The following is a 27,594-nucleotide window of genomic DNA, read 5'->3' as shown; positions in this document are numbered from 1 at the left end:
TGAAGGTTATCCTCTGGCAGCATTTATTACAGTTCTTTGTCACAGAGAAATTGATTGCTGTGTGTACACTGATTTTTTTTTTTTTTAGGCCCGTATTCATGTGACATTTCAGAACCTGAACCCTACCATAGGTAGTTCCAGGTGTGTTCTTCCTGGGCTCCTTCTGGCCTGGAGTTTCATTTGTGGTGCTTTACCCAAAACATCACTGATCATATATTCATTTTCTTAGAATGCTGAGGTCAGATGTTCAGAAAGGTTCCAGATTTCTGAGTGGTCTGTAGGCACATTTTTGGGAGGAGAGACAGTGCTATTTTTTTCTGGAAGTGGAATTAGAGTAAGGACAAGAGTCTTCTTGTGGATTCCAAGTAGTTCAGACTCCCTTTCCTCGGGACTAGGGTGGCCACAGCAACTCTTCCCCTATAGAAGCAGCACTTGATGGGAGCCATGCAAAAGGTGTTCCCTCCCACCCACCTCACTGTGGCCCCAGGACCTTGTCAGCAGGGTGGCCAGACACTAGTATATGAGCTGTGGGAACAGGGAGACAGCACATAGCCCAAACTTTGAGTGACTAGATATAAGTGTGCATGTGGTGAATCTTGTGCAGTCATCAAAGACAGGTTTTTACAGGGTGTTTAATGACATAATGTATTAAATAAAAAAGTTATCATGTGCCAAAGAATAAAATATTTGCACAAGAAAGACCGAAAGAAAATAACTCATCCAAGTATTAATAGTGGTTAACTTTAGATCTGGATTGAGGGCAACTTAAACTGTTTTTGGTGTTTCTGAACTATCTGCACATACTTTGTAGAATGAGCCCGTGGGATGTATGTAACCAGTTATACCCAGCTTTGCATACGTATGTACCAGAACTCCTTGGGCCAAGAGGAGATGTGCTGGCTTCTCTGAGGCTGTTTTCCTGTCCTGGGCACTACTTTTGCTGCCTCATCTTCTGCCCAGGCCTTGGCATCCCATCCCTTGCTTGTAAACTTCTGCTCAGGTCATGGCCTTTCTGGAACCCCATTCTCCCTTCTAGATTGTCCATTTATGAAGCCATCTCCCCAGCCAGACTACAGCGAGCCCTTCAGACAGAGACCACACTAAAATGTCAGGTTTTGGTTTGCACAGGTTTGGATCTTGCTGGTTGCTATTTGAATAGAGTTGAATATGCCTTGTATGTCAACAAAAACTCAGACCAAGCTTCTAGGACTGTTGGTATTAACAGAACTGAGTGCACGAAAAACAGTTTTTGTTCATTACATTAACCTTTGCTGCTTCTTTCCTTCCAGCTCACGTGTCTGAAACGGCCTTTGGTTGTCATCCATGAGCTATTCGACAAATCCATCATGGATATTTCCTGGTAAGATGGATTCTTATTACAGTGCACAGGCTAGGAAAAGAGAAGCTACACACAGGAACATGAGGCCTTCCAGATGTGACTGGGGTCAGGCAGTCAGGGCCACCCCCTCCCCAGGTGTGGTAGCCAGAGCAAATGATTCAAGAAAGGGCAGCTTGGGCCTGACATTGGGAGAGTGTCAGCTGCTGTGCTTCCTGCTTTGTTGGCATTTGCCCCTGGAAAATAGTTCCTCAGGCAAACTGACATTTGGGGAAAAAGTGCTGTGATCCTGGTTTTACTTCACTCTGTCATTGCATGAACCAGATTAGCATAAGTATGAAGACACATTTGTTGCTTCTCAATGACCTCATTTAGATGTATATTCCCTCATGTTTTTTTAAAACATGGTTTCAAAATAAATAAAAGTGAAATTCTTACAGAATACATGGTGAGAGATACTTTGTACATGTGCAAAGAACTAAAGGGCTCCAGAACCTTCTGCAGTGTGATTGTCTCCCCTGCCCCCACCCTACCAAGGAATGCCATAGAAGGGAACAAGGGGTTTCTGGCATCTGAGAAGAACCCTGCATGCTACCCTCCCGGTCCAGCCTTGGAGGTGTGGTTAAGCCCCATAGGGACTTGCTCCCAGACTGCTAATAGCCATCTTTTTCAGGACTCTGAATGGGCTGGGCATCTTGGTGTGCTCCATGGATGGCTCTGTGGCGTTTCTAGATTTCTCCCAGGATGAGCTTGGAGACCCCCTGAGCGAGGAGGAGAAGGTAGGAGAACAGTACACCTCCAACTGGTAGCCTGAGTGCTGCGCTTGCTCTTGGGCCACAGAAATGGCCACCACAGCCCCTTCGATTGGACCCTCTCCTTAGGACATACACAGACACATTGTTTCTTAAAGTATTCTTGGGTATTTGTCTCGTACAGATGGTAATTTTTTTTTTTTTTTTTTTTTTTTACAAAATAGATTAAATAAAGATGAGGCTCTCATTCATGTCAGAAATCAGTTCTGGAACTAAGAATAAAACAACTTTGGGCATCTGTTCTTGAGGTGATAATTAGCCACACACTGGGATGTTTTCACATGTGGGAGATAGCAAGAGTGACTCCTAAGGGTTCCTGTTCACATCCCTTTCCCCATTGTGTCATACAAACATAGTTGCCATAGAGCAGTAACATTGATGGTTTCTTAGCACTTGCTGCACGCCAGACTCTGGGCCATGTATTTTGCTTGTATTATTTCATTTGAATTCTATAAAACCCTTCAAGGCAAGGCTCATTCATTTTATCAACAAGGTAACTAAGCCTCAGAAAATAGTGTGACGCTTCGCCAAGACCATACACAACCCTTAATTATGAGAACAGAACCATGGGCCAGGCCCATAGGCTTCCTCCCCTCTGTGCTCTCTGCCCAGGACAGGGTGACCCATGTGCCCTTCTTCAAGGACTTTAGGAAAGGCCCTGCTTTATGGACCATAGACTTAGAAGGCAGACATTTCTACAGATGGGCCTTTGCCACCACTCAGTGGATTGTATTCATTTGTCTGAAAGGAGCCTTGTGAAAGCCCAGAGCAGGTGGGCAGCTCTCCCCTTCGAGCTGCAAATTACTGGTAGAGGCTCCCACATAAGCTACTGTGTGGACTTCATGCTATGAAGTAAACCCCTTGGGCATAGGGGTCTGCCTTGATGACAGCACCTAAAATGGCCTGGCACCCCAAGAGTCACTTGTCAATGAAGGGATGAGTGTCTCAGTGGCTTCAGGTCTTTCTGCCTTGTCACTGTCATCAGGTAACCTGGGATCCCTATGTACTCTCCTCCCCATTGGAGAGTCTGGTGGAGGGCAGTGGCGGGGAGGGCTACAAAATAATGCCATCTAGCTTACCTTTTCCCAAATGGCAGGCAGGGACCCCATGTTTGAGACACACAGGTAAACATCTGCCAGACTCTGAATTCTCCTCCAGATTCCAGGGGAGGGATTGAGGGCAGAAGGGACAGGTAGCAAAGGAGGGAAGTTCCCAGCCACACACAACACACCAGGCCCTGCAGAAACGAATCCCAAGGCATGACCTCCCCCTGCCCAGCATCCTCTGCTGTGAGGCATATGTCCTGCTGGCCTCCGTGTTGGTCATTAGGCCTTCCTTGTGAGTCTACTCTTCATCACACCAGTCACTCTAATGTGCTGGGGATGCTATCCCTGCCAACATGGGGTCCTGTCCGGCTTGTTGTGGCATTGAATTAATGAGACCTAGGAAGGTGAAGGGAGGGACCCTACTCAGAAGGGTCAGGACATGTTGGGGGACAGGAGAGGCAGAGAAAGATTTCCCCAGGTTTGCTATGCCAGACATTCCCTTACTCTTAGATACTGTTAGCAGCCCCATGGTAACTTCCATTCACATGGAACTGATGACAGCAAACAAGAATGGTGTGAGAAGGCTCTGAACTTCAGTGTCTGATTCCCAAAAAGTGTTTGGGGTACTTGGGGTGATTTAAGAACCTGGGACCACTGCCCAAGACCCTTTCCATTCTCAGAACCAGGAGAGTCAACACGCAACTCACCGACTGGTGGGCACTAGCCACCACGTTGCTGCTCACAGCTGGTCTGTTGCACTTCTCTCTGCTTCCCCTAGAGCCGCATTCACCAGTCTACCTATGGCAAGAGCTTGGCCATCATGACTGAGGCCCAGCTCTCCACAGCTGTCATCGAGAACCCAGAGATGCTCAAATACCAGCGCAGGCAGCAACAACAGCAGCTGGACCACAAGAGTGCCTCGGCCAGAGAGACAAGTTCAGCTACCTCAGTTGCTGGCGTTGTCAATGGGGAGAGTCTAGAAGACATTAGGAAGGTGAGGGCTCGTCCCCATAGCCCTGAGGACATGGGTACACACCCAGGGACAGAGCAGGGGGAACAAGCGGTCTGAACATAGCACAGACACAATTCGGTAAGCAGGTGTATGCTGTGCCTAGAACAGGACCCAGGGATAAGCCAGTTTGGGGCCACTTGGCCCCATTGCCATCAGCTGCATGAGGTAGTAATGGGGCCTAAGGCACTTTATCAAAGACCTCTGTAGAGGATATCATTTCTTATAGGAGCTTCCAAACCTCACTTCTAGCCTTTCTAGGAAATTTTAGATACTGAGAACAGTGGGTGTCAGGTTCTGTCCTTAGGATATATCAATGGGTTCCCCCTTCTTCCTCTGGAAGCCCATGTCTCACTGGGGGAGGGGGTGGAGATGGGGCAGGAACAGAGCAGGAAACGTCAGGATCACCTGGGGAACTTAAATGATCTCCAGGACCTATACAGGGCAACAAATCTGTAATTTGGACACAATGTGTGCCTGGGAACCTTTGGTTTTATGAGCCTTCAGTAGAAGAAATGACTCTGATGAAAGAAGATTTGCAAATCACAACTTAGAGACAAGAGTGGCTCACGGATACAGGTTTCATTTGTTTGTTCCCTCATTGAGCCCCCTGGCTGCTGGTTGAGAGTGGCCAGACTGGCATATGCTCACTGCCTAGGAAACCTGGCCAGGCCTGCAGTGCAGGTGATGAGAGCAAGGTACTGAAGCCAGTTCAACTGGGAGCTTTCTGTCATTGCTGCTTTACCGTGCAGGAAGTTGAATGCTCACCCTGACAAAAATGCTTGCTCAGTGGCTGAGTTTAGTTGGACCAGAAGGCCATAGAAAAGGAAGTTGGAATTCATTTCTTTAGAAGCCTTATTTTTTTATATGTGGAGGTGCTTGGCAGAAACTTTTCCATTCATATATGTCACTCTATTTTGCCAGAATCTTTTGAAGAAACAAGTTGAGACTCGGACTGCAGATGGTCGCAGAAGAATCACACCTCTCTGCATAGCACAGCTGGACACCGGGTACTTATTCACTCACCGAGCTTTCTGTGGCTTTATCTGGGGAGTTCTTCCTCTCTCCTTTCACCAGTTAGCACTTTCATAATCAGGGTCTTCACAGGCTCTTGGGTCAATCCGACCCCTAGAATCTGGAAATGGGGGAGTAGAGCCCAGCTTCCCACCAGCCTCAAAGCCCTGTGCTTCCTGCAGAGCCCTTATGCACATTTGACTCATGCAGAAGGTGGGCTGGGAGGAGCCTGTGACAGGCTGGAAGGCAAGGGCACCTTCACAGGGCCTGTGTGTCCACATGGCCAGTTCTGCCTCATTGTTGGTGGGGCATTGAAGAAACCAGGGAGAGAAGTCGGACTGATTTTTTTTTTGTTTCATTTTGCCCTTTTATACACATTTTTGAATAGTAAAAACCCAAAGAAGGATACAAACATTACCCTTAATCTAGTCTCTCAGATATAATTGCTGTTAACATTTTGGTATCTGTATCTCCGGTCTTTTTCCCCACCTGTTCCTGTATCTTGACCTTGCATCCATTTTAATAAATAGTCCTCTGAAGCAAAGACTTGCTGATTGTCCAGGTTCCCAGGTTGTGAATGCACCATGATTTACTTGACCAGCCCCTTAAGTGTAGACTTGTAGTTTGTGTCCAGTGTTTTGTGATTGTAAATTAATCTTTGAGCACACCCATGACTGTTACCACAGGATACTTCCCAGAAGTGGAATTACTGGACAGAGAGTAGGGCTCTGAGGCACATTTCCCTGAGGGGGAAAAGTAGGGGAAAAGTGGACTCAGTCACCATTTGCTGTTGTCTCAGAGTCTGTAGTCAGGCTTGCTTCTGTACTAGGCATTCTCCTCAAAACAATGCATGTTGATTCAAAGGATGGTAAGGCCCTGTGTGAAAGAAATAGTCCCCCCGCTGTCAAAGTGATTTCAGGTTTTATACTTATTCAACCAATGTGCTCAGGGTGCTACCCACACTAGTCGTCTGCACTTTGCAGTTGTTTTGAAGTCTGAAGAGACCTTCTGTCATATGATGTGCTGATCTGACCTCCTCATGTTGGGGGTGTGGGCTGTGAGGCCCTGGAGGGCAGAGACCTGACCAGATGGAGCCAAGTCTCCTGACTCCTCCCAGAGAGTGGTTTTCCTTTGATCAAGCCTTTTTCCGTTGTTCACCTATCAGGGGTAATGCTATACATGCTTACTTTTTATTAGGACCAAATGAGACAGGTACATGTGACTGTGCTTTGAACACTGTGAAAAGCTGTGGAAGTGAGGGTAATGGAGGTGGTGGTGATGGTGACATTTTTCTTCCAAGCATCCTTTCAGGCCCTACCTGATGAGGAGATAGAGGTGTTAGGTGGCTTTCCACCTGGCCTTAAGCCAGCTTTCTGCCACAGGACACCTATTTCTGGTGCCAGAACTTGATTCTTTTGGTCTTAAAGGCTTTTTTGCCCTCTTGACTCCCGTGTTAAAACAAGTAGCAACAGAATAGGTAATGATTAGTTTAACTAATCAAACAAGAAAAGAAAAAGCACAAATATTTTAAGTAGAAGTAATCACAGATAAAGAATAAATCAAAAGGACAAAAGACTTCTTTACTGAATTCTGTGTAAATAAATTTGAAAGTAGGTGATTTTGAGGAAAATAAAATTATGAAAACTGAAGAAAATCTATACAAATGAATTATTATAGAAGAAATAGAGGACGCTGTCCCAGAACTAACCTACCAAAAGCCACCAGACTAAGAAGGTTTCACAGAGAAATTATAAGAAAGTTTCATTCTAATAATTAGAGGAACAGATCATTCTAATACCATTCAAAATACTTGAAAATACTCTAGTGCATTACAAAACTGTTTTTGAAATGAACACAGATTTACATCAAAAACATGACAAAGGTAGAACATAATAAATTCCTGATCAATCTCATTTCTGAACGCCAATGCAAAAATGCTAAATAAAATAACAAACTTACAGTGTGTTAAAATGTTAATACGCTATGACCAGGTAAGGTTTATTTCATGAAAGCAAGGTGGTTCAAATTTGGGGAAATTTAATTTGCTTCTGCATATCAAAAGATCAAAAGAAATATATGGTCATCTCCATAGATGCCTAAGAGACATTTTTATTAAATTCAACATTGTTCTGATTTAAAATTTATTTAAACAGATGGGCACTTCCTTAACTTAAAAACTACCTTATTTTAAAGTAAATTCAAAAACTAAGCATGCATCTAGTCTGGTAACTATTATTTAACATTGTTCTGGAAGTCCTAGGTCATACAATTAGTCAAGAGAAAGAATATATTGGAAAGGAGGTGGGAAGATGTATCATTATTTAAAAGATGGTGTGATCTGCAAGAGAATCAACTGGGAAAACTGCCATAGATAATAAAAGAAGATAATAAAGTGGATACAATCAACACAATGAGATCCGAGTGGCAGCAACTACCTTTAGAAGATCACTTTCACAAATGCAGTGCCTACAACGTAACAAGAAATGTAGAAGGTCTTTATGAAGAAAAATTATAAAATCCTGAGTGACCTAAAAGAAAATTCAAAGAAATAACTAGAAATGTACATCCATTTCTTCCCTAGGATGATTTGACATTATAAAAATGATAAATCTCTCTCAACATGAGCCCATACAAATAACCAACAGGAGTTTTCAGAATCAGACAGGCTCATTCTAAACTTGTGTGGAAAAATAAGCAGGAATAACTGAAATATTTCTGAAAAAGAAAATCAGGGAAGACTAGCCCCACCAGAAATTAAAACTTATAAACTGTAATAAAATGGGTACTGACATATGAATAGACAGAATGGTGGAATACAGTAGAAAACGCAAAAGTAAGCCCAAATATTTATGGGAATTTATGTGGCATTTTGCATCAGTGATGAAACATCAGCTAATGTAATAAATTACATTACATCAGAGAGAGAGAGAGAGAGAGGAAGAAAGAGAGAGAGAGAGAGGGTCAGGACTACTTACCTATAGAAACAAAGTTAGATCCCTACATCACAACTTAAAATTAGATACATTCCAAGCAACTCAGATTTTTTTTTTAACTTTTTTGTTTAAAATTTTAGAAGATTCTTTAAAAGAATATTTTTATGATCTATGGCACAAAATTTAGTCCACACAAAAAACATTTTGGGTGCAAGGAAAATTGTACTATAAAGAGTCAAAACAGCATCATGGGGACACCTGGCTGGCTCAGTTGGAAGAACATGCAACTGTTAATCTCGGGGTTGTAAGTTCAAGCCTCCTGTTGGGTATAGAAATTAGTTAAAAATAAAGTGTTTACAAAAACAAAAAAAAAAACCCCAGCATCCTGGGGAAAATACTTCCTGCTCGTGTAAGGAATTTATTAGATATGTAAATAGGTCTTGGAATCAATAGTAAAGACAACCAGATAGAACAATAAATAAGGAATATAAACAGTTCACCAGATAAAGGAAATCATATGCTTCCGCATGAAAAAATCTCAACCTCGCATCAAAGTAATTGCAAATTATTAAAACTATAGTAAGGTACCATTTTTCATCAAATTGTCAAGTATCAAAAAATTTGGTAAAACTGTTGGTGACGGTTTGGGGAAGCAAGCACTCTGATACACAGCTGGAATTTAAACCTCCAAGGAAGGCACTTTAGAACTATTTATCAAAACTCATCAATGAACATTCCATCTGCTGCTGAAATTCCACTTCTAGGAATTTATCTCATGTAATCTGTGAAACAACTGTTGTACTGATGATTATGACAGGGTGCATCTTTGAGCAGCTACTATGTGTTCTAAGTGTGTGCTACACTAACCACGTTAGTCCCAGTCTCAGGAGGGTTCTGTGAATTTCTGTTTTGCAGATAGAAACCTGAAGCACAGAGTGGTTGAAGTGCCCAAGGTCCCAGAGCTTGTTCATGGCAAAGGAGTAAAACCTGGCCAGGTTGGCCCGGGGCCCTTAGCCTTAACACTGCAGTATCTTGCCACCTGTGACAGCAGTGTCTGTTACAGAAAAAGCTGGGAGACAGCGCTGGCATTCTGCAGTAGAGGCTGGTTAGGTAAATTATCGTATATCCACACAGCCCATAATGAAAGAGAGTCCTGCTCTGTGTGCTGCATTTCATCAGTTCTGAGACACACGCCTGCATATTTTAACATTTCTGAGATTAGGGTACATCTTATAATCAGGAGCTTCTGACAGTTACAGTTGGTAATAACCTCTTCTTTCTTAGTGGCACATGAAGTATCAGTTCATCTTAGGTTCAATTACACATAATGTATGACATAATTTTAGTTTTCTTTTTACTTTTCTGCGACTTGGCACATTTTCTTCCATGAAAATACTTCACCTTTGGACCCAGAAAAAAATCACTTCAAACATAGAAAGTACTTGATGTGTCTGATTTCCCAGGCTGATTTTTGTTCTTGACAACAGGGACTTCTCCACGGCATTCTTTAACAGCATCCCACTCTCGGGCTCCCTGGCGGGCACCATGCTCTCCTCTCATAGCAATCCACAGCTACTGCCACTCGACTCCAGTACCCCCAACTCCTTTGGCGCCTCGAAGCCCTCCACAGAGCCTGTGGCGACAGCTGGTGCCAGGCCGGCTGGTGATACTGCCAGTAAGGACAGGTGAGTGGGCATGCCAAGGCTTGCTCCTGTCCCTGGGGAAAGTTCAAATTTGGACACAGTTCCGCTGACACTTCATGGCTCCTTCGATAAAAAAAAGAAAGGTGCTTGATTTTTGATGAGGTCCTGCTTGGGAGGGAGACCTTGTTCAGGTGAGTCTGATGCACAGGGCCATGAGGACTTCACCTCCTGGGGCAAGATGCAGTCCCAAGATGCACTCCTCACTCCTAAGGGTGCGAACCACCCAGAGATGCATTGCCTGCCCCAGGGTCAGCCCCACTTTCCAGCAGTTCTACATTTGAAGTGGCTTAGGCCCCCACTGCACGGTGGAGATCATTGCCACACCAGTCATCTCAGGAAGGGTGTCTGGGGAAGGATAGACAGCTCCAGATCTGTGAGACATTTTAACAGTTGGCCTTGCAGGTCCTGGGAGAGGAGGAAGGAACTCCAGGATGCTTGCCAGGTGTCTGTTGTGGGGTCCAGGTGGGTGGATGTGGTCAGTAGGAGGCCCAGTGGCTTTGGGACTCAGCATGTGTGATGTGCTTGGGCATGGGGGAAACTTACAGGCTCATGCCTAGGCCTATTCTCTGTGGAGAAGACAAGGGCTATGAGATGAACACTTGGAGGAGAGTATGAAGATCGCATATTGCCAGGGCGGGATGAGAGCGGGGCTTCCCAGGCCACAGTGTGTTTGGCTGAGCATGAAGGCTGGGAATAGACAGTGACTTCAGGACCCTGGGTGGGGACTTTTCTTGTTAGACCATTAGTCAAAGTAGGAAAAGCTGCTGTGGTTTGGAGTGGTTTGGGATGGAAATGCTGTATTCAAGTTGTGGAGGTAGGGCTGTATAGTGAGAAAGGTTGTAAGAGCCACTTTCTAGGCCTCATGCTACCTCTAGAATCTCTCACAACAATACAGTGGGGCAAATGTGAGTGCATTTGCTCATGACCTTCTCACTACCCAAACTTCCTGATTTTTACAGATGAAAATATTGAAGAAATAAGAATAGTAGATTACATCTTGAAATTGTATTTATAGAAGTTTGATATCTGTGGCCCTTTTATTTGGCTCCCGATAACACAAATGTAGGACTCCCAAATGCTTGATGGATTGTGCTTAACGTACTCTCCCATCTTCTTACTCCCCACCCCCAGTGTGAATGCTACCTCTACTCCTGCTGCATCGTCACCCTCCGTGTTAACAACCCCGTCCAAGATTGAACCCATGAAAGCATTTGACTCCCGATTCACCGAGCGGTCTAAAGCCACGCCAGGTGCTCCTGCCTTGACCAGTGTGACTCCAACAACTGTGGAAAGGTAGGTGGTGGCTGTGTGGGGCCCCAAGAGACCAAGTAGGACACAATCTCAGCTAGCAGTGCAGCAGCCACTTTCCCACCAAGCAGCCTGCTTTCCCATGCAGGAGCACACTCTGGTCCCTGTGGACTCAGGAGCCCCTGAGTCCAAGGAGAAAGGAGCAGGTTTTCCAAGTGGGAAAATGATTGGAAGAAGCCATGGCGGGTACAGAACAGACACAAAGAACATCGAGCGCAACAACACCACAAGGGCTGGTCAGTGCAGAGGCTCTGTGGAGTTCAAGGTCATTGTTTGAATGGAACCGAGTTTGCCTAGAAGAAGAATGGGAGATTGGGTGGGGAAATAGAAGGCTGTGATACTGCCGCATCATGGAAGTAATGGCCTGCTCAGACACTGACCAGGTGTTTGGGAGCAGAGATAAAAATGATAGAGAAGAGGTCTTCATGCAAGTATATAAGCTTCTGAGCTCTTACAAGCTCTATGCTACTCGCCCCATTCTCTGCATCTCCCTTAGCACACGGCAACCAAGCCACATGGGATGTAGCCTATTTCTTGGAATTACAGTCCTCCTGAGGTGGCTAGAGCAAGTGGGTTTGTTGGCACAGAGCTTTTCTGATTCCTGGGGAGTGTGTCCCCAGCTCCATGACCATGAGTCCACCACGACAGAGTTCACTGCATAGCCCAGTGAGGTAGGGGTTTGGGGGAGTTAGAGGTGGGCTGGGCCAGCTTCCTACAGAGGTGCCAAGGCCTTAAGTGATGTCCTCTTGAGGTTGCACCCCAGCTTGACACGACAGGCTCAGCAGCACCCTACCTAGCCTTTGCCACTATCAGCTAAATGCAGGACATTTGTCACAGACTCTTGCAGTTACCACACAACCAACAGGCACTCAACAAAGGGAGCATTTGTGATGAGACCTGACCTTGCAGTAGACTATGTCTTGGAGCTAAAGCTGTAATATGCTGTCCCCAGGACTTGACTCATGATCTCAAAACTGCTTGTCTAATCAGAATTTGTTCTCCTTGGAGAACGGCCTCTGGAGACCAGCATGGGAGGACTCTCAGGTCAGCTACTGCATCTTTGACCTTGGTGCAGGACCTTGTATTCTACTCTATAGTGTGATCATGCCTGTTTTAGTATACAGGTATTCCACACGATCTCTTTATCTAGCAGTTTCTCTGTCTTGTAGTATGGAGGATCTGAAAACCTTCCTGCTGCTCAGTACTTTGAAATGGTGGATGAACTGCAATACATATCCTTAAAACATGTAACCAGTTGATGATAAAGTAAGGGAAATCCCCTGGAGCCAAAATCTAAGAGTAAACAAAATGACCAGGGTGTTGGGCTGGGAGGGGTTACCTACATGGTAACCTTGAGTTTTAATGGCCTCAAAGATTCAAGACAGGGCCTTGGGCCTGAGCCATGTAGTGGGTTGGAACTAAGGCACTAACATTAAGTCAAACTTCTTGACAAAGTATACCTCTAGTGAGAGAGAGGACAGAAAAAGCCTGAAGGGCAGCATGAGAACATGGCCAAGAAGTTGAAATATCTCAGCCAGTCCTCAGGGTTAGGAAAACAGACTGTACAGCCACAGGCCTGCCCTCCTGTGGTTTGGGGATGTTTAACACTAACCACGTCATCTCGAAATCATCAAACAAAGAAATGAACACAAAAGGAGATTTTTGACTAATTAACACCCAGAGGCCCTTGGCAAAACCAGTGCAAATCCCCACTGCCATTTCCCTCACCCCAGCAAGTACAGCATTCCCACTGACAAAGCACTGCCAAAGAGGGACTCTCAAAATCCAAAGTAACAAAACACATGAAGAAACAGTGTATTACATACAAATGTCAGGAGACATAATGAACAGGTTTAGACTTTTTTATAAATTTGATCATAGAAGAGAGAATTGCCAGGTAAAGACTGTAAGTATACTTAAAGACATGAAAGATAAAACAAAATGTGAGGAAAGGTTAGTAAACATCCCACATACAAAAATTAACTTAAAATGGGTCAAAGAACTAAATGTAAGAGCTAAAACTTTAAAACTCTTAGAACACAGATGTAAATCTATATGACACTAGATTAGGCAACTGTTTCTTAGATATAACACTTAAAGCACAAGCAACTAAAGAAAAAATAGATTGGATTTCATCAAAATTTAAAACTTTTGTGATTCAAAGATCATAATCAGCGTAGTGAAAAGACAGTCTACAGAATGGGAGGAAATATTTGTAAGTCACATCTGATAAAGATCTAGGACCAAAATGTATGAAGAACTTATAACTCAACAATAAAAAGACTAATAACCCAATTTAAAAATAAAGGATTTGAATAGAAATCTCTCCAAAGATACATAAATGACCCATAAACACATAAAAAGACTCGACATCATTAGTCATCAGGGAAATGCAAATCAAAACTACAATGAGATACCACTTCATAACCACCAGGATGACAATAATCAAAAAGTCACATAGTGAAAAGTGTTGGTGAGGATGGGAAGAAATCAGAACTCTCATGAATTGCTGGTGGGATTATAAAATGCTGCTGGGTGGGATTATAAAAGCTGCTTTGGAACACAATCTGATGGTTTCTGAAATGGTTAAACATAGAGTCCCCATGTAACCCAGCAATTCCACACCTACATATATACCTAAAGAACTGAAAACCTATATTTATTTTAAATCTTGTACACAAATGTTCATATCAGTGCTACTCATAATAGCCACAAAGTGGAAACAACTCAAATGTCTATAAACTGATGAATAAACAAAATGTGGTATATCTGTACAATAATACAAATAGCTATTTGCATAGTAATACAAATAATAATTTGGCAGTAAAAATGAATAGAGTACTTAAATGTTATGCCACACAGACAGACCTTGAAAACATGCTAAATAAAAGGAGTCAGTCACAAAGGACCACATATTGTCCAATTCCATTGCTATGAAATGTCCAGAATAGGCAAATCTACAGAGACAGAAAGTATTAGTACTTGCCAGGGGCTGAGGAGAGAGGAGGTTAGGATGTCACTGGTGGGTACAGAGTTTCTGTATTATGAAATTACTCTGGTGTTAGATAGGGGAAAAAAAAAAAAAAACAACTACTGAATCTATATCTTAAAATGATGAATTTTGTGGTATGTGAATTATGGCTCAAAAGAAATAATGTACCGTAAAAAAGACCGGATAGACTTGGAAATAAGCCAGAAATTACTTTTAGCAAAGAAAAATAAAAATCATTGCAATTGAAAAGCCATGGTAAGCATGTCCAACAGCAGATGAAACCCAGCTGAACAGAGCATTACATCTTAGGAACTGACTGGTGTGGAGGTGAGAAAGTGGAATGTAAGAAGGAGAGGCTAGAGATAGGAGGGCAGACAGAAGGAACAGTGTGCCCTAGCAAGAGTTCCCCCAAAGAGGGCATGCTGTGGGGCAGTTTTGTCAAGAGGGAGTATCTGGTATTTCACAGGCTTAACTCAAATGTTGAAGCCTCAGTTTGGAAACAGAGTGAGTTCTGAACAGAATAATAAAACTAAATCCCTGCCTTAGAGAAACTAAGAGCACCATAGACAGGAATTTCTTCTTTTCATTGAGGAAGGCACCCCACATTTGTCTTGCAGGTTTCCATGATCTTTGTCATACTCTTTTCCATCTCTTAGAGAGTACAAACCCTGATTGGGGAAGCATATAGAATACCCCTTGAAACAGGCTACTAGAAAGCAAAGTCTTGACTGCATGATCTGGGCCCTGATGCCACCACGATTGGTCCCTCAGCAGCTGTGTACCTGAGGTTTCACAAGACCTTTCAGCCATACCTCCAGCTCCAGGAAAAACTATAGAATAGAGTAAGGGAGCATCAAGTTTGTCATTCCCAGCTTCTCACTTGAAAATGGCAGCGAATGGGGCGCCTGGGTGGCTCAGTCGGTTAAGCGTCCGACTTCAGCCAGGTCACGATCTCGTGGTCCGGGAGTTCGAGCCCCGCGTTGGGCTCTGGGCTGATGGCTCGGAGCCTGGAGCCTGTTTCCGATTCTGTGTCTCCCTCTCTCTCTGCCCCTCCCCCGTTCATGCTCTGTCTCTCTCTGTCCCCAAAATAAATAAACGTTGAAAAAAAAAATTAAAAAAAAAAAAAAAAGAAAATGGCAGCGAGTGAGCATTTACTCAGGGCTGAGTTTCCTGCCTCCAAGGCAACGGGAATGTCTGGTGAGACTCCAAGAGCTCGGTGCTAAATCCTAAGGAGTTATGATTGGATACTTATATAAGGAAAACAGAATAAAATACACTAACTTTAATAAAGGCTTTACAGAAAATGTAGCTTTCTTGATATGGCTGTTTCTTGTATTGATTCTCAGTAAAAGCCAAGGGGAACCCTTTCAATTACCCATCAGCAAAGGTCTTCCTTGGGGGCAAAGTGTCATGCATGGTAAGGAGCAGCACTCAGAGCTATATACTGTGAGGTTAAGTCCCAACTCTCTACCTTGTGGTGGGGTGATCTTAAGCAAGACACACAAGCTTTCTCAGCCTATCTCCTCCTAAGCAGAGTGGCTCTCCGAGGAGCACTACCTATAGGAAATATAACTTGAAAATTGAAGAGGGATGGAGTGCCTGTAAAACCATGCCTTGATCTTGGTCTCATAGTGAACAGCACATATCAGCTCCTGCTGTTACTCCTTCCATGGTAGCTTGGCAGTTGGTCACTGCAACCTGCCTGGCACTTCTTTGCCAAAAGTGTTAGGTGAGTCTTGGGGCCTAATGCTATCCTCCCAGGTTCAGGGTGGCAGTCCTAGTTGAACCTGCGGGCCCTCTACTTCACCCTGCCTTAAGTCTGTTCATCAGTCAAAGGTACAGAGAGGGGTACAAGTTGGCCTGTGTGCAGGTAGAACCTGTGATGGAGCCCATGTGTAAGTGGGGCAACTCTGGCCAACTGTGCTCTTCAGCTCTTCTTCAGCAAGTATCTTAATCTAGGGGACAGCTGCTGTAGATCTATATAACCTGGTATCCCTAGGGGTACTGGGTGACCAGTGGTAGTGGCCCATACAGGCTGGGAGGCCCCTGAGGTCAGGGGCCCTGAATGGGGTGTCAGAGGCAGGAGGTGGGGAGACTACCGAGGACTCTCATAGAAGTTTCAGCCATAGAGAGTGGGACCACCTGAGCTGGTATAAGGCTAAGCAAAATGAGGTTCATGCACTGGTATTGAGCTCAGAAAGTGATCAATTTAGAAACTTGTGTGGCAGTTTGATATTGCTGTGACATTCTTATTGTATTTTATAAAGCTATAATTACACAAAGTCTAAAAAATTTTGAAAGGATTTTGGGAAACAGTGATTTAAGGTTTCTAGAACATCAAGCTACACCCAGAAGTGGATGTTTTGTCCTGCTGTAGAGCATTAGAATGGGGAGCAGGAAAGCAAAGGCTTTCATGGAGCAGAGTTAGGAGGTTCTGGGTTTTCCTAGTTTGATACATGGGTACAGATGGAAAAAGTTTAGGATTTGTACACACTGGTGTGCCTGTCTGCCTTTCTATGACCTGGGGTTACCAGGAGGAAGAACAGCAGAAGGTAGTGCCCAAAGGAAGTGCTAACAGTCCTAGGGCCTATGGTCACACTTTCTGGTTAGCCGAATGAATGCAAGCAGGTATGAGGGCTCTCAGACTAGGTTGGAATATAATCACCATGAACTCCTTGAGGAAAGGTGTTCAGTGATGGTGTCTGACCCAGGTATTCTGTCATGTCCAAAGATATCTATTGCAACATTATAATAAAGCACATTTACCCAACTGCCTCAAAAAAGAAGTATTGAGGAAATAAGCTATTGATTTTGTAGCCCCTAATTAATATCTATGAAGACTGAAGTACTATAGAAAAATAGTTCACATGGAGTGTTATTTGGAAAAAGCAGGATATGAAGTTGTATTAAAGTATAAAGACAATTAGAAGGCTGTTGGAACACCTGGGTTGCTCAGTCATTAAGCATCTGACTTCACTCAGATCATGATCTCACATTTCATGGGTTTGGGCCCTGCATCAGGCTCCCTGCTGATAGTGTGGATCCTGCTTGGGATAGTCTGTCTGTCTCTCTCTCTCTCAAAATAGGTAAACTTAAAGAAATGAAGGCTGTTGCAAAAATAAATAAATAAATAAATAAATAAATAAATAAGAAGGTATTATATTTAATTGTATACCAATAAATTAGATAAATGAAATGGAAAAATTCCTAGAAAGACATGAACTACCAAAGCTGACACAAGAAGAAATAGACAATTTGAATAGACCTATAACAAGAGTTTGAATTAGTAAACAACAACCCACAAAGAAAAGCCTAGACCCCGATGGCTTTACTTCTTTATTCTACCAATCAATTAAAGAATTAATACCAAATTCTTCATAAACTCTCTCAAAAAATAGGAGAGGGGTACCTGGCTGGCTCAGTCAATGGAGCATTTGACTTAGGATTGTAGGTTCAAGCCCAAACTGAGTACAGAGATTACTTAAAAATAAAATCTTTTTTAAAAAAATAGGAGAGAACATTTCCCAACTTATGCTAGGAGGCCAATCATCAGGATACCAAAAGCAGACAAAGATATCACAGAAAAGAAAAATACAAACCAGTATTTCTTACGACTGTGGACACAAATCCTCAAAAATACAGCCATACGTATATACATGCATACATACATATATATATATGTATGTATGCATGTATGTATATATATATTTGGCTCAGCATATAAAAATCAATTGATACAGTATACTATATCAATAGAATAAAAACAGACACCATATGATTAAATCTAACACCCATTCATGACCTAAACAAATAACAGCAAGCTAGGAATAGACCAACTCCATCAACATAATAAAAGGACATCTTTGAAAACCCCATTCAACTAACATCATACTTAATGGAATAGACTGGAGGCTTTCTTCCTAAGGAAAATGAACAGGAACAAGACATTGTACTAGAGTTTCTAGGCTAAATGACTTCAAGATTGGAAGGTACAGGATCAATCTATAAAAATCAGTTGTATTTCTCTACACTTGTAAAGAACAATCAAAAAACGAAGTTAAGACAATAATTACAATAGCACAGAAAAGAATTAAATGTTTATGAGTAAATTTAGCAAAAATACAGTATAAAGCTTATATTTTGGATGCTATAACTCACTGTTGTACCAAAGACCTAAACAAATAGAAAGACATTCCATTGGATGTCTTAATATTGTTAACATGGTAGTAGTACCGAAATTGATCTACAGATTCAATGCAATCCCTTTCAGAATTCTAGCTGGCTTAGAAATTAACACTCTGATCCCAAAGTTCATGTGGAAACTCAAAGGCCCCAGAATAGCCCAAACAGTTCTGAGGGGAAAAAAGCAAAATTGGAGGACTCACACTTCCTGAGTTCAAACCTTAATGCAGAGCAATAGTAATCATGATAGTGTGGTACTAGCACAAGGACAAACCTTATAGGTCAAAAGAATAGAACTGAGATCCTGGAAATAACTCACGTTTCTGTGATCAGTTGATTTTTAACAAGGGCACCAAGACCATTCAATGGATGGAGAAAGAGGAGTCTTTTTTTTTTTTTTTAAGTTTGTTTATTTTGAGAAAAAGTGGGGGAGAGAAGGAGAGAGAGAGACTCCCAAGCAGGCTCTGCACTGTCAGTGCAGAGCCTGATGTGGGGCTCAAATTCACAAATTGTGAGATTAGGACCCGAACCCAATTTAAGAGTCAGATGCGTAACCAACTGAGGCACCCAGATGCTCCTGAAAGAACAGTCTTATCAACAAATGTTACTGGGACAGCAGGATATCCACATGCAAAAACATAAAGTCAGGTCCTTACTTCACACTGCATACAAAAATTAACTCAAAATAGATGAAAGAAATAAATGTAATAGCCAGACTACAGAACTCTTGTGACTTTGGATTTGCTAATGGACTTTTGGAGATGAAAACAAAATCACAAGCAAAGAAGAAGTAGGTAAATTGTATTTCATTAAAATTTACCACTTGTGCTTCAAAAGACACTATCAAGATGGTGGGGAAAAAACTAGAACTGGGAAAAATATTTGCTAATCATATTTCTAATAAAGGACTTATTTCTAGAATATAAGTATTCTTACAACTCATGCAACTCAGTAATAGATTAATGACACAATTTTTAAATGGGCCAAGGATTTAAATAGCTGTTTTTAAATATGATATAAAATACCCATTAAGCAAGTGAAAAAATACTCAACATTATTAGCCATTGGGGAAATACAAGTAGAACCACAAGATTCCACTCCACACTACTAGGAAATCAAAAGATAGATAATAAGTATTGGCATCAATGTGAAGAAATTGGGACTTTTGTACACTGCTGTCGGGTATATAGAATGGTAGACACTTTGGAAAACAGTGTGGCAGTTCCTTAAAAAATTAAACATAGGCATAACACTTGACAGTCCTCAGTAAATACCCAAGAAAAATGAAAACCTGCCTACGCAAATAACATTTATTTGAATGTTAATATGAACGTTCAAATAGCCATTTGACAAAGGAACTTTTTTTAAATGTTTTGAGAGAGAGAGAGAGCATGAGTGGAAGAGGGACAGAGAGAGCAGGAGACAGAATCTGAAGCAAGCTCCAGGCTCCTAGCTGTCAGCACAGAGCCTGATGCGGGACTCGTACTCATGAACCATGAGATCATGAGCTGAGCTGAAGTCGGATGTTTAACCAACCAAGCCACCCAGGGGCCCCGACACAAGAATTTCAGTCTTCAGTAAATATCCAAGAAAAATGAAAACATGCCTATGCAAATAACATTTATTGAATGTCTTTATGAATGTTCCTATCAGCATTATACACAGTAGCCAAAAACTTTAAACCAACCAAATGTTCATTAACGGAAGCAAGGTGTGGTTATCCATATAATGAAGTACTATTCAGTCATAAAAAAGGAGTCAAGTACCAATACATTCTACAGCATGGATGAACCTTGAAAACATGTGAAGTGAAAGAAACCAATGCTGGATGTCACATATTCTGTGATTGCATTTATAGGAAATGTCCAGAATGGGGACATCTCTGGAAATGGAAATAGATTAGATCATCCCATCAGGGGAGATCTATGAAAACAGAAAATGGACTAGAATGGGAGAATTGGGGGGTGGTAACAGATAGAGTTTATTTTTGAGATGATGAAAATACTCTGAAATTGCTATTGCGACTGTTGCACAACTTTGTGAAGATACCAAGAACTGTTGAATGGTATATTTTAAGTTCATCAATTGTGTGGTATGTGGGTTACATCTCAGTAAAACTGTTCACCAAAAATAAACACATTACACACATACATATACACGGATTAAAATGGAGAAGTGTAAGAAAATGCATGAGACACTTTCTATGTCAGCAGCACCTAGGACTTGGAAGTGGCTTTTCATAGGCTTTTGTTTTGAAACTTTAAAACCTTGAGCAACATGGAAAAATAGTCCATTGAACATCTTTGTACCCTTCACCTAGATTCACCAGGTTTTGTCATGTTTGTCAGTTTTGATTTTACTTTTACTCTACAACACATATGATAAACACATGACACTTCTTCCTATGAGAGGCACTTCCTAAACAAGGATGCTGTCCTACATAATCACATTCCATTATCACACTCCACTGGGTATTTAGTCCTATACTTTAAAGCTTTTTAACAATTTTTTGTGAAGTACTGTCCATTGTTTACAGTTCACTCTTTGTATTGTATAGTTGTATGTGTTTTGACAAATGCATAATGTCATGTATCCAGCATTATAATCATGCACACTAATTTCCTCTCCCTAAATATCCCTTGTACTGTAGCTATTCATTGATCCCTTCCTCCTCCCTGAACACCTGACAATCACTGGCCTTTTTACTGTCTCCATAGTTTTGCCTTTTCTAGAACATCATATAATTGGAATCATACTGTATGTAGCCTTTTCTAATGGGCATCTTTCACTTAGCAATATCTATTTAATGTTCTTACATGCATTTTCATGGTTTGATAGCTCATTTCTTTTTTTTTTACCAAATAATATTCCATTGTATGGATGTACCACAGTTTGTATATATCACAGTTTATCCATTCCCCCATTGAAGGACATCTCGGTAGTTTCCATTTTGGGGAGTTATGTATAAACAACATATAAGGCTGCTATGAACATTCATGTAGAGGTTTTTGTGTGAATAAATGTTTTCAACTCGGGCAAATACCTAGGAGTGCCATTGCTGGGCCATGCCATAAGGCTAACTAGGTTTAGCTTTAAAGAAACTCCCAGGCTATATTTCACAATGACTGCATTCCCACCAACAGTGATTGAGTTCTTTTGATCACATCCTTGCTCAGCATTTGTTATTAGTTTTTTAGGTTTTAACCATTTTAATAGTCATTGAGTGATCTCTTATTTTTTTAATTTTCAATTCCCTGATTTTCACTTCTAATGTTGACCATCTTTTCATATGCTTATTAGCCATCTGGATCTTCTTTGGTGAGGTGCCCCTTTAGATCTTTTGTTTATTTTTTAAATTGGGTTGCTTGTTTTCTTACTGTTCTACAAATTCTTTGTATATTTTGGATACAAGTCCTTACTGAGATAATGTGATTTGTAAATATTTTTTCCCAGTCTGTGGCTTATCCTTTCATTCTTTTAACAATGTCTTTCTCAGAGCATAATTTTCTAATGTTAAAGAAGTCCAACCTAACCAAATTTTTTCTGTCATGGATCATGCTTTCAGTATCCTATCAAAAACTCATTGCCACTGTAGTCAATAGTACTGTAGTAATTTGTGTGGTGACAGATGGTAACTACACTTACCCTGGTGAGCTCTTTGTAATGTAAAACCAAGCTCATCTAGACTTCCTACTGTGTTTTTTTCTAAGTTCTCATTTTATAGTTTTGCATTTTCCACATAGATCTATGATCCATTTTGAATTAATGTTTGTGGAAGATGTAAGGTATGTGTCTAGATTCAGTTTTTGCATGTGATTGTCCAGTTGTTCCAGCATTATTTGTTGAAAAGACTATCTTTTCTATGCCTTTGCCTTAATCAAAGATGAGTTGACTATATTTGTATGGATCTATTTCTAGGTCTTTTGCCTTTCCATATAAACTTTAAAACCAGTTTGTCAATACATACAAAATAATTTCCTGGGATTTTTATTAGGATTCCATTTAATCTCTAGATCAAGTTATGAACAATTGACATCTTAACAATATTGAGTCCTTTATCCATGAACATAGAATATCTCCATTTTTTAGTTCTTTGATTTCTTTCATCAGTTTTATAGTTTTCCTCATTTAGAATTTAGATATATTTTGTTAGATTTATATCTAATTACTTCATTTTTGATGCTAATGTAAATAGTATTGTAATTACAATTTCAAATACCAGTTGTTCATTACTGCCATGGACTTTTGTATGTTAACTTTGTATCCTGAAGCCTTGCTTTAATTGCTTATTCTGTTTTTGTTGTTTTTGATTCTTGGAGATTTTCTACAAAGACAATTATGTCATCTGCAAATAAAGACAGCTTTATTTCTCCTTCCCAATCTGTTTGCCTTTTATTTCTCTGTCTTAACTGCATTAGCTAGGACTTTTACTACAATATTAGAACTAATGAGAGGGGACATCCTTACTGCCTTCTCAGTCTTATGAGAAAGCATCTAGTGTCTCACCATCAAGTATGATGTTAGCTGTAAGTTTTTTTGTGGATATTCTTTATCAGATTGAGGAAGTTCTCTAATCCTGGTTTGCTAAGAATTTGGTTGGGTTTGTTTTTTTGTTGTTGTTGGGTTTTTTTTTTTGTTTTTTTTTTAATGTTTATTTTTGAGAGAGAAAGAGAGAGCACGAGTTGGGGAGAGACAGAGAGAAACAGAGACACAGAATCCAAAGTAGGCTCCAGGCTCTGAGCTGTCAGCACAGAGCCCAACATAGGGCTCAAACCCATGAACTGTAAGATCATGATCTAAGCCAAAGTAACCAACTGAGCCACCCAGGCGCCCCTAAGAGTTTTTTTTTTTTTTTGTCATGACTGGATGTTAGGTTTTGTCAAATGCCTTTTCTGCATCTATTGATATGATCATAAGATTTTTCTTCAGCTTTGTTGGGCGTGATGGATTACATTAATCACTTTGGAAGTCAGCTATGCTCACCACTATACCACCAATGCTACATTAATCACTTTGAATGTTAAGCTAGTATGCATTTCTACAGTAAATTCCATTTGGTCATTGTATGTAATTCTTAACATTGTTGGATTCGATATGCCAATATTTTGTTGAAGATTTTTACATCTATGTTCATGAGTGATACTGGCCTATAGTGTTGTTTTTTTCTTGTAATATCAGTATCTGACTTTTTATTTGGGTAATATTTGCCTCATGAGTGTTAGGATCTACCTCCTCTTCTTCTCTTCTCTAGAATATATTGTAGAGAATTGGTATAATTTTTTCCTTAAATATTTGGTAGAATTCACCAATAAGACTGTGTGGACCTGGTACTTTTTTTTCTTGGAAAGTTACTAATTGTTGATTCAATTTCTTTAATAGGCCTATTCAGATGAGTTCTTTTTCCTTGTGTGAGTTTTAGTGGATTTTTTTTTTTTTTTTCAAGAAACTGGCCCATTTCATCCAAGTTATCCAATCTGTGGGTATATTCATAATATTCCTTTATGTTCCTTTTATTGTCCAGGGGATCAGTAGTGAAGGCCCCTTTGCATTTCTGACATTAGTGATTTGTGTCTTTTCCCTTTTTTTCTTAGCCCAGCTACAAGTTTATTAATTTTATTGCTCTTTTCAAAGAATCAGTTATTTATTTCATTGATTTTCCTCTGTTGTTTTCCTGTCTTTAATTTCATGGGTTTCTCTTCTAGTTTTTATTATTTATTTTTTCTATTTGCTTTATATTATCTTGCTTATTATTGCCTTAATATATTATTATATTGCTACTTATTATTTATTTGCTTCTGCTTGTTCGTCTTTTTCTAGTTCCTAAAGGTAAAGTTTAGATTTTTTTATATCAGGTCTTTCTTCTTTTCTAAAATATGCATTCTCTGCTACAAATTTCCTTCTAAGCACTGCTTTGACTGTGTTCCACAAATTTTGATAAATTGCACTTTTTCATTTAATTAAATGTTTTTACATTTCTCTTGAGACTTTGACCCATATATTGTTTAGAAGTCTGTGGTTTAATCTCTGGGGATTTTCTGGTAGCTTTCTGTTATTATTGTCTAGGTTAATTCTGTTGTGGACCTGAAGCATACTTTGTATGATTTTTATTCTTTTAAATTTGTTGAGGCCCTTGGGTGGCTTAGTCAGTTGAGCAACTGACTTCGGCTCAGGTCATGATCTCACAGTTTGTGAGTTCAAGCCCCCCATCAGGCTGTGTGCTGGCAGCTCAGAGCCTGGAGCCTGCTTTCAGACTCTGTGTCTCCCTCTCTCTCTGCCCCTCCTCTGCTCACGCTCTCTGTCTCTCAAAAATAAATATATGTTAAAAAAAATTATTTTCTAAGTATGTTTTATGAACCAGAATGTGGTCTACCTTACTGAATATTCTTTGTGATCTGGAGAAGAATGTGTATATTATTGTTGAATGAAGTATTTTATAAATATCAGCTAAATTCAAATGATAGTACTTTTCATTTAATTATTTCCTTATTGATTTTCTGTCTCCTGGATCTTTGAATTACTAATAGAGGTAGAGTGAAATCTCCACTTGTAATTGTGGACTTGTCTACTTCTTGCAGTTCTGTCAGTTTTTGCCACATGTATTTGGACACTCTCTTGTTAGGCATGTATACATTTAGGTCCCTTTTATCATTATGTAATGCTCCTCTTTATCCTTAATAATTTTCCTTAGTCTGGTGTCTACTTTTTCTGAAATTAATATAGCTACTCCAGTTTTATTTTAAGTAGAATTAGAATGGCATACGGGTATATGTTGGAGATGTTGCAGGTTCCAGACCACCACAATAAAGCAAATATTGTAGTGAAGCAAGCTAAATGAATATTTTGGTTTCCTAGTACATGTAAAAGTTGCTTATACTCTATGGTAGTCTAGTAAGTGTTCAATAATAGCATTATATCTAAGAAAGCAATGTACATACCTTAAGGGAAAAAATACTTCATTGCTAAAAAATGCTAACCATCATCTCTGCTTTCAGCAAGTCATAATCTTTTTGCTGGGGGAGGGTCTGCCTCAGTGTTAATGGCTACTGACTGATCAAGGTGGTGATTGCTGAAGGCTAAGGTGGCTGTGGAAATTTCTTTAAATAAGACAATGAAATTTGCTACATCGATTGACTCTTATGAACAATCTCTACCTCTTATGAACAATCTCTCTAGCATATGATGCTATTTGATAGCATTTTACACGCAGCAGAACTTCTTTCAAAATTGGAGTCCATCTTCTCAAAGCCTGCTACTGTTTGATCAACTGAGTTTATGTCATATTCTAAATCCTTTGTTGTCATTTCAACAGTCTTCACAGCATCTTCAGTTCTAGATTCCATCTCAAGAAACCACTTTCTCAGGGCGCCTGGGTGGCTCAGTCAGTTGAGCATCTGACATCGGCCCAGGTCATGATCTCGTGCCTCATGAGTTTGAGCCCCACATCAGGCTTGCTGCTGTCAGCACAGAACTCACTTCAGATCCTCTCTCCCCTTCTATCTGTCCTTCCCCACTTGGGCTCTCTTTGTCTCTCTCAAAAATAAACAAACATAAAAAAAATCACTTTCTCTGCTAAACCATGAGAAGTAACTGCTCATCCATTCAGGCTTGATCCTGAGATAGTAGCAACTCAGTCACATCTTCAGGCTCCACTTCTCATTCTAGATCTCTTGCCATTTCAACCACATCTGCAGTTACTTCTTCCAATAAAGTCTTGAACCCCTGAAAGTTATCCATGAGAGTTGGAATTTACTTATTCCAAACTCCTGTTTATGTTGCTATTTTGACCTCTTCCCATGAATCTTAAATGTTCTTAATGGCATCTAGATGATGAAGGTTTTCCATTTACCTTGTCCATATCCATCACAGGAATCACTGTCTGTGGCAGTTATAGCCTTAGAAAATGTATTTCCTTAATAATTAAGACTTGAAAGTCAAAACTACCTTTTGATCTATGGCCTGCAGAACAGATGTGCTAGCAAGCATGAAAACAACATTAATTTCATATATCTCTATCAGAGTTCCTGGGTGACTAGGTGTATTGTCAGTGAACCAGTAATATTTTTAAAGGAATCTTTCTATCTGAGCAGTAGGTCACAACAGTAAGCTTAAAATATGTAGTAAGCCATGTTGTAAACAGATATGCTCTCTCTAGACTTTGTTCTGTTTATAGGATATAGGCAGAGTAGATGTAGCATAATTCTTAAGGCCCTAGGATTTTTTGAATGGTAAGTGAAGATTGACTTCTACTTAAAGTCACCAGCTGCATTGGCCCCTAACAGTAGAGTCAGCCTGTCCTTTGAAGCCAGGCATTGGCTTCTCCTGTCTAGCTATGGAAGTCCTAGATAGGGATGCCTGAGTGGCTCAGTGGGTTGGATGTTCATCTCTTGATTTTGGCTCAGGTCATGATCTCATGGTTTGTGGGAGGATTGAGCCCTGCATCAGGCTGAAAGCACAGAGCCAGCTTGGGAGTCTCTCTTTTCTCTTCTCTTCTCTTCTCTTCTCTTCTCTTCTCTTCTCTTCTCTTCTCTTCTCTTCTCTCTCTCTCTCTCTCTCTCTCTCTCTCTCTCTCTCTCTGTATCTATCTCTGTCTCACCCTCTGTCTCTCTCAAGATAAATAAAAAAAAATTTTTTTTAAGTCCTAGAGGTGGTTGGGTGGCTCAGTTAAGCATCCGACTCTTGATTTCAGCTCAGATTGTTATCTCACAGTTTGTGAGTTCAAGTCCCATGTCCAGCTGTGTGCTGATAGTGTGGAGCCTTCTTGGGGTTCTCTCTCTCTCCCTCTCTCTCTGCCCCTCCCCTGCTCGTGCTCTCTCTCTCCCTCTCGCAAAATAAATAAGCTTTAAAAAAGTATAAAAGTCCTAGATAGCATCTACTTTCAATACAAGGCTGTTTCATGTATATTGAAAATCTGTTGTTTGATGCAGCCACCTTTGCTAATTATCTTAGCTAGATCTTCTGGATAACTATCTGCAGATTCTACATTAGCACTTGAAGCTTTGCCTTGCCTTTTTAGTTATGGAACTAGCTCCTTTCCTTAAATTCATGAACTAACCTCTGCTAGCTTCAAACTAGTTATTCTACCCTTATTATACCTGAGCCCTGTCTAATTGGTGGTGAGATTTGGGGGAGGAGACACATTCTCTTATCTTGTGATTAAATCTTTTGTTTTTTGGACCAGAGACCCTGGGCTATGACCTTCAGATGAGTTCCTTAGCCTGTGTGTGTGTGTGTGTGTGTGTGTGTGTGTGTGTGTGTGTGT

General features: G+C 40.8%; 1 protein-coding gene across 5 annotated transcripts in view; it reads left to right on the top strand.

The window, feature by feature from the left end:
- Positions 1-27,594, top strand: part of HIRA (histone cell cycle regulator) — a 106,290-nt gene that overhangs the window by 52,178 nt on the left and 26,518 nt on the right. For all 5 annotated transcript variants that reach the window (XM_040465128.1, XM_040465129.1, XM_040465131.1 and 2 more), the window contains 6 exons: positions 1,290-1,360; positions 2,010-2,115; positions 3,973-4,188; positions 5,128-5,213; positions 9,638-9,835; positions 10,985-11,146. In XM_040465128.1, coding sequence (XP_040321062.1) covers positions 1,290-1,360; positions 2,010-2,115; positions 3,973-4,188; positions 5,128-5,213; positions 9,638-9,835; positions 10,985-11,146 — 839 coding nt within the window. The remainder of the gene's footprint in view (positions 1-1,289; positions 1,361-2,009; positions 2,116-3,972; positions 4,189-5,127; positions 5,214-9,637; positions 9,836-10,984; positions 11,147-27,594) is intronic.

This window comes from Herpailurus yagouaroundi, unplaced genomic scaffold (assembly GCF_014898765.1).
Source record: "Herpailurus yagouaroundi ecotype Mexico unplaced genomic scaffold, PumYag 545, whole genome shotgun sequence".
NCBI lineage: Eukaryota > Metazoa > Chordata > Mammalia > Carnivora > Felidae > Herpailurus > Herpailurus yagouaroundi.
Note: the sequence above shows the minus strand (reverse complement) of the source record. Positions and strands in the feature narration are given on the sequence as shown.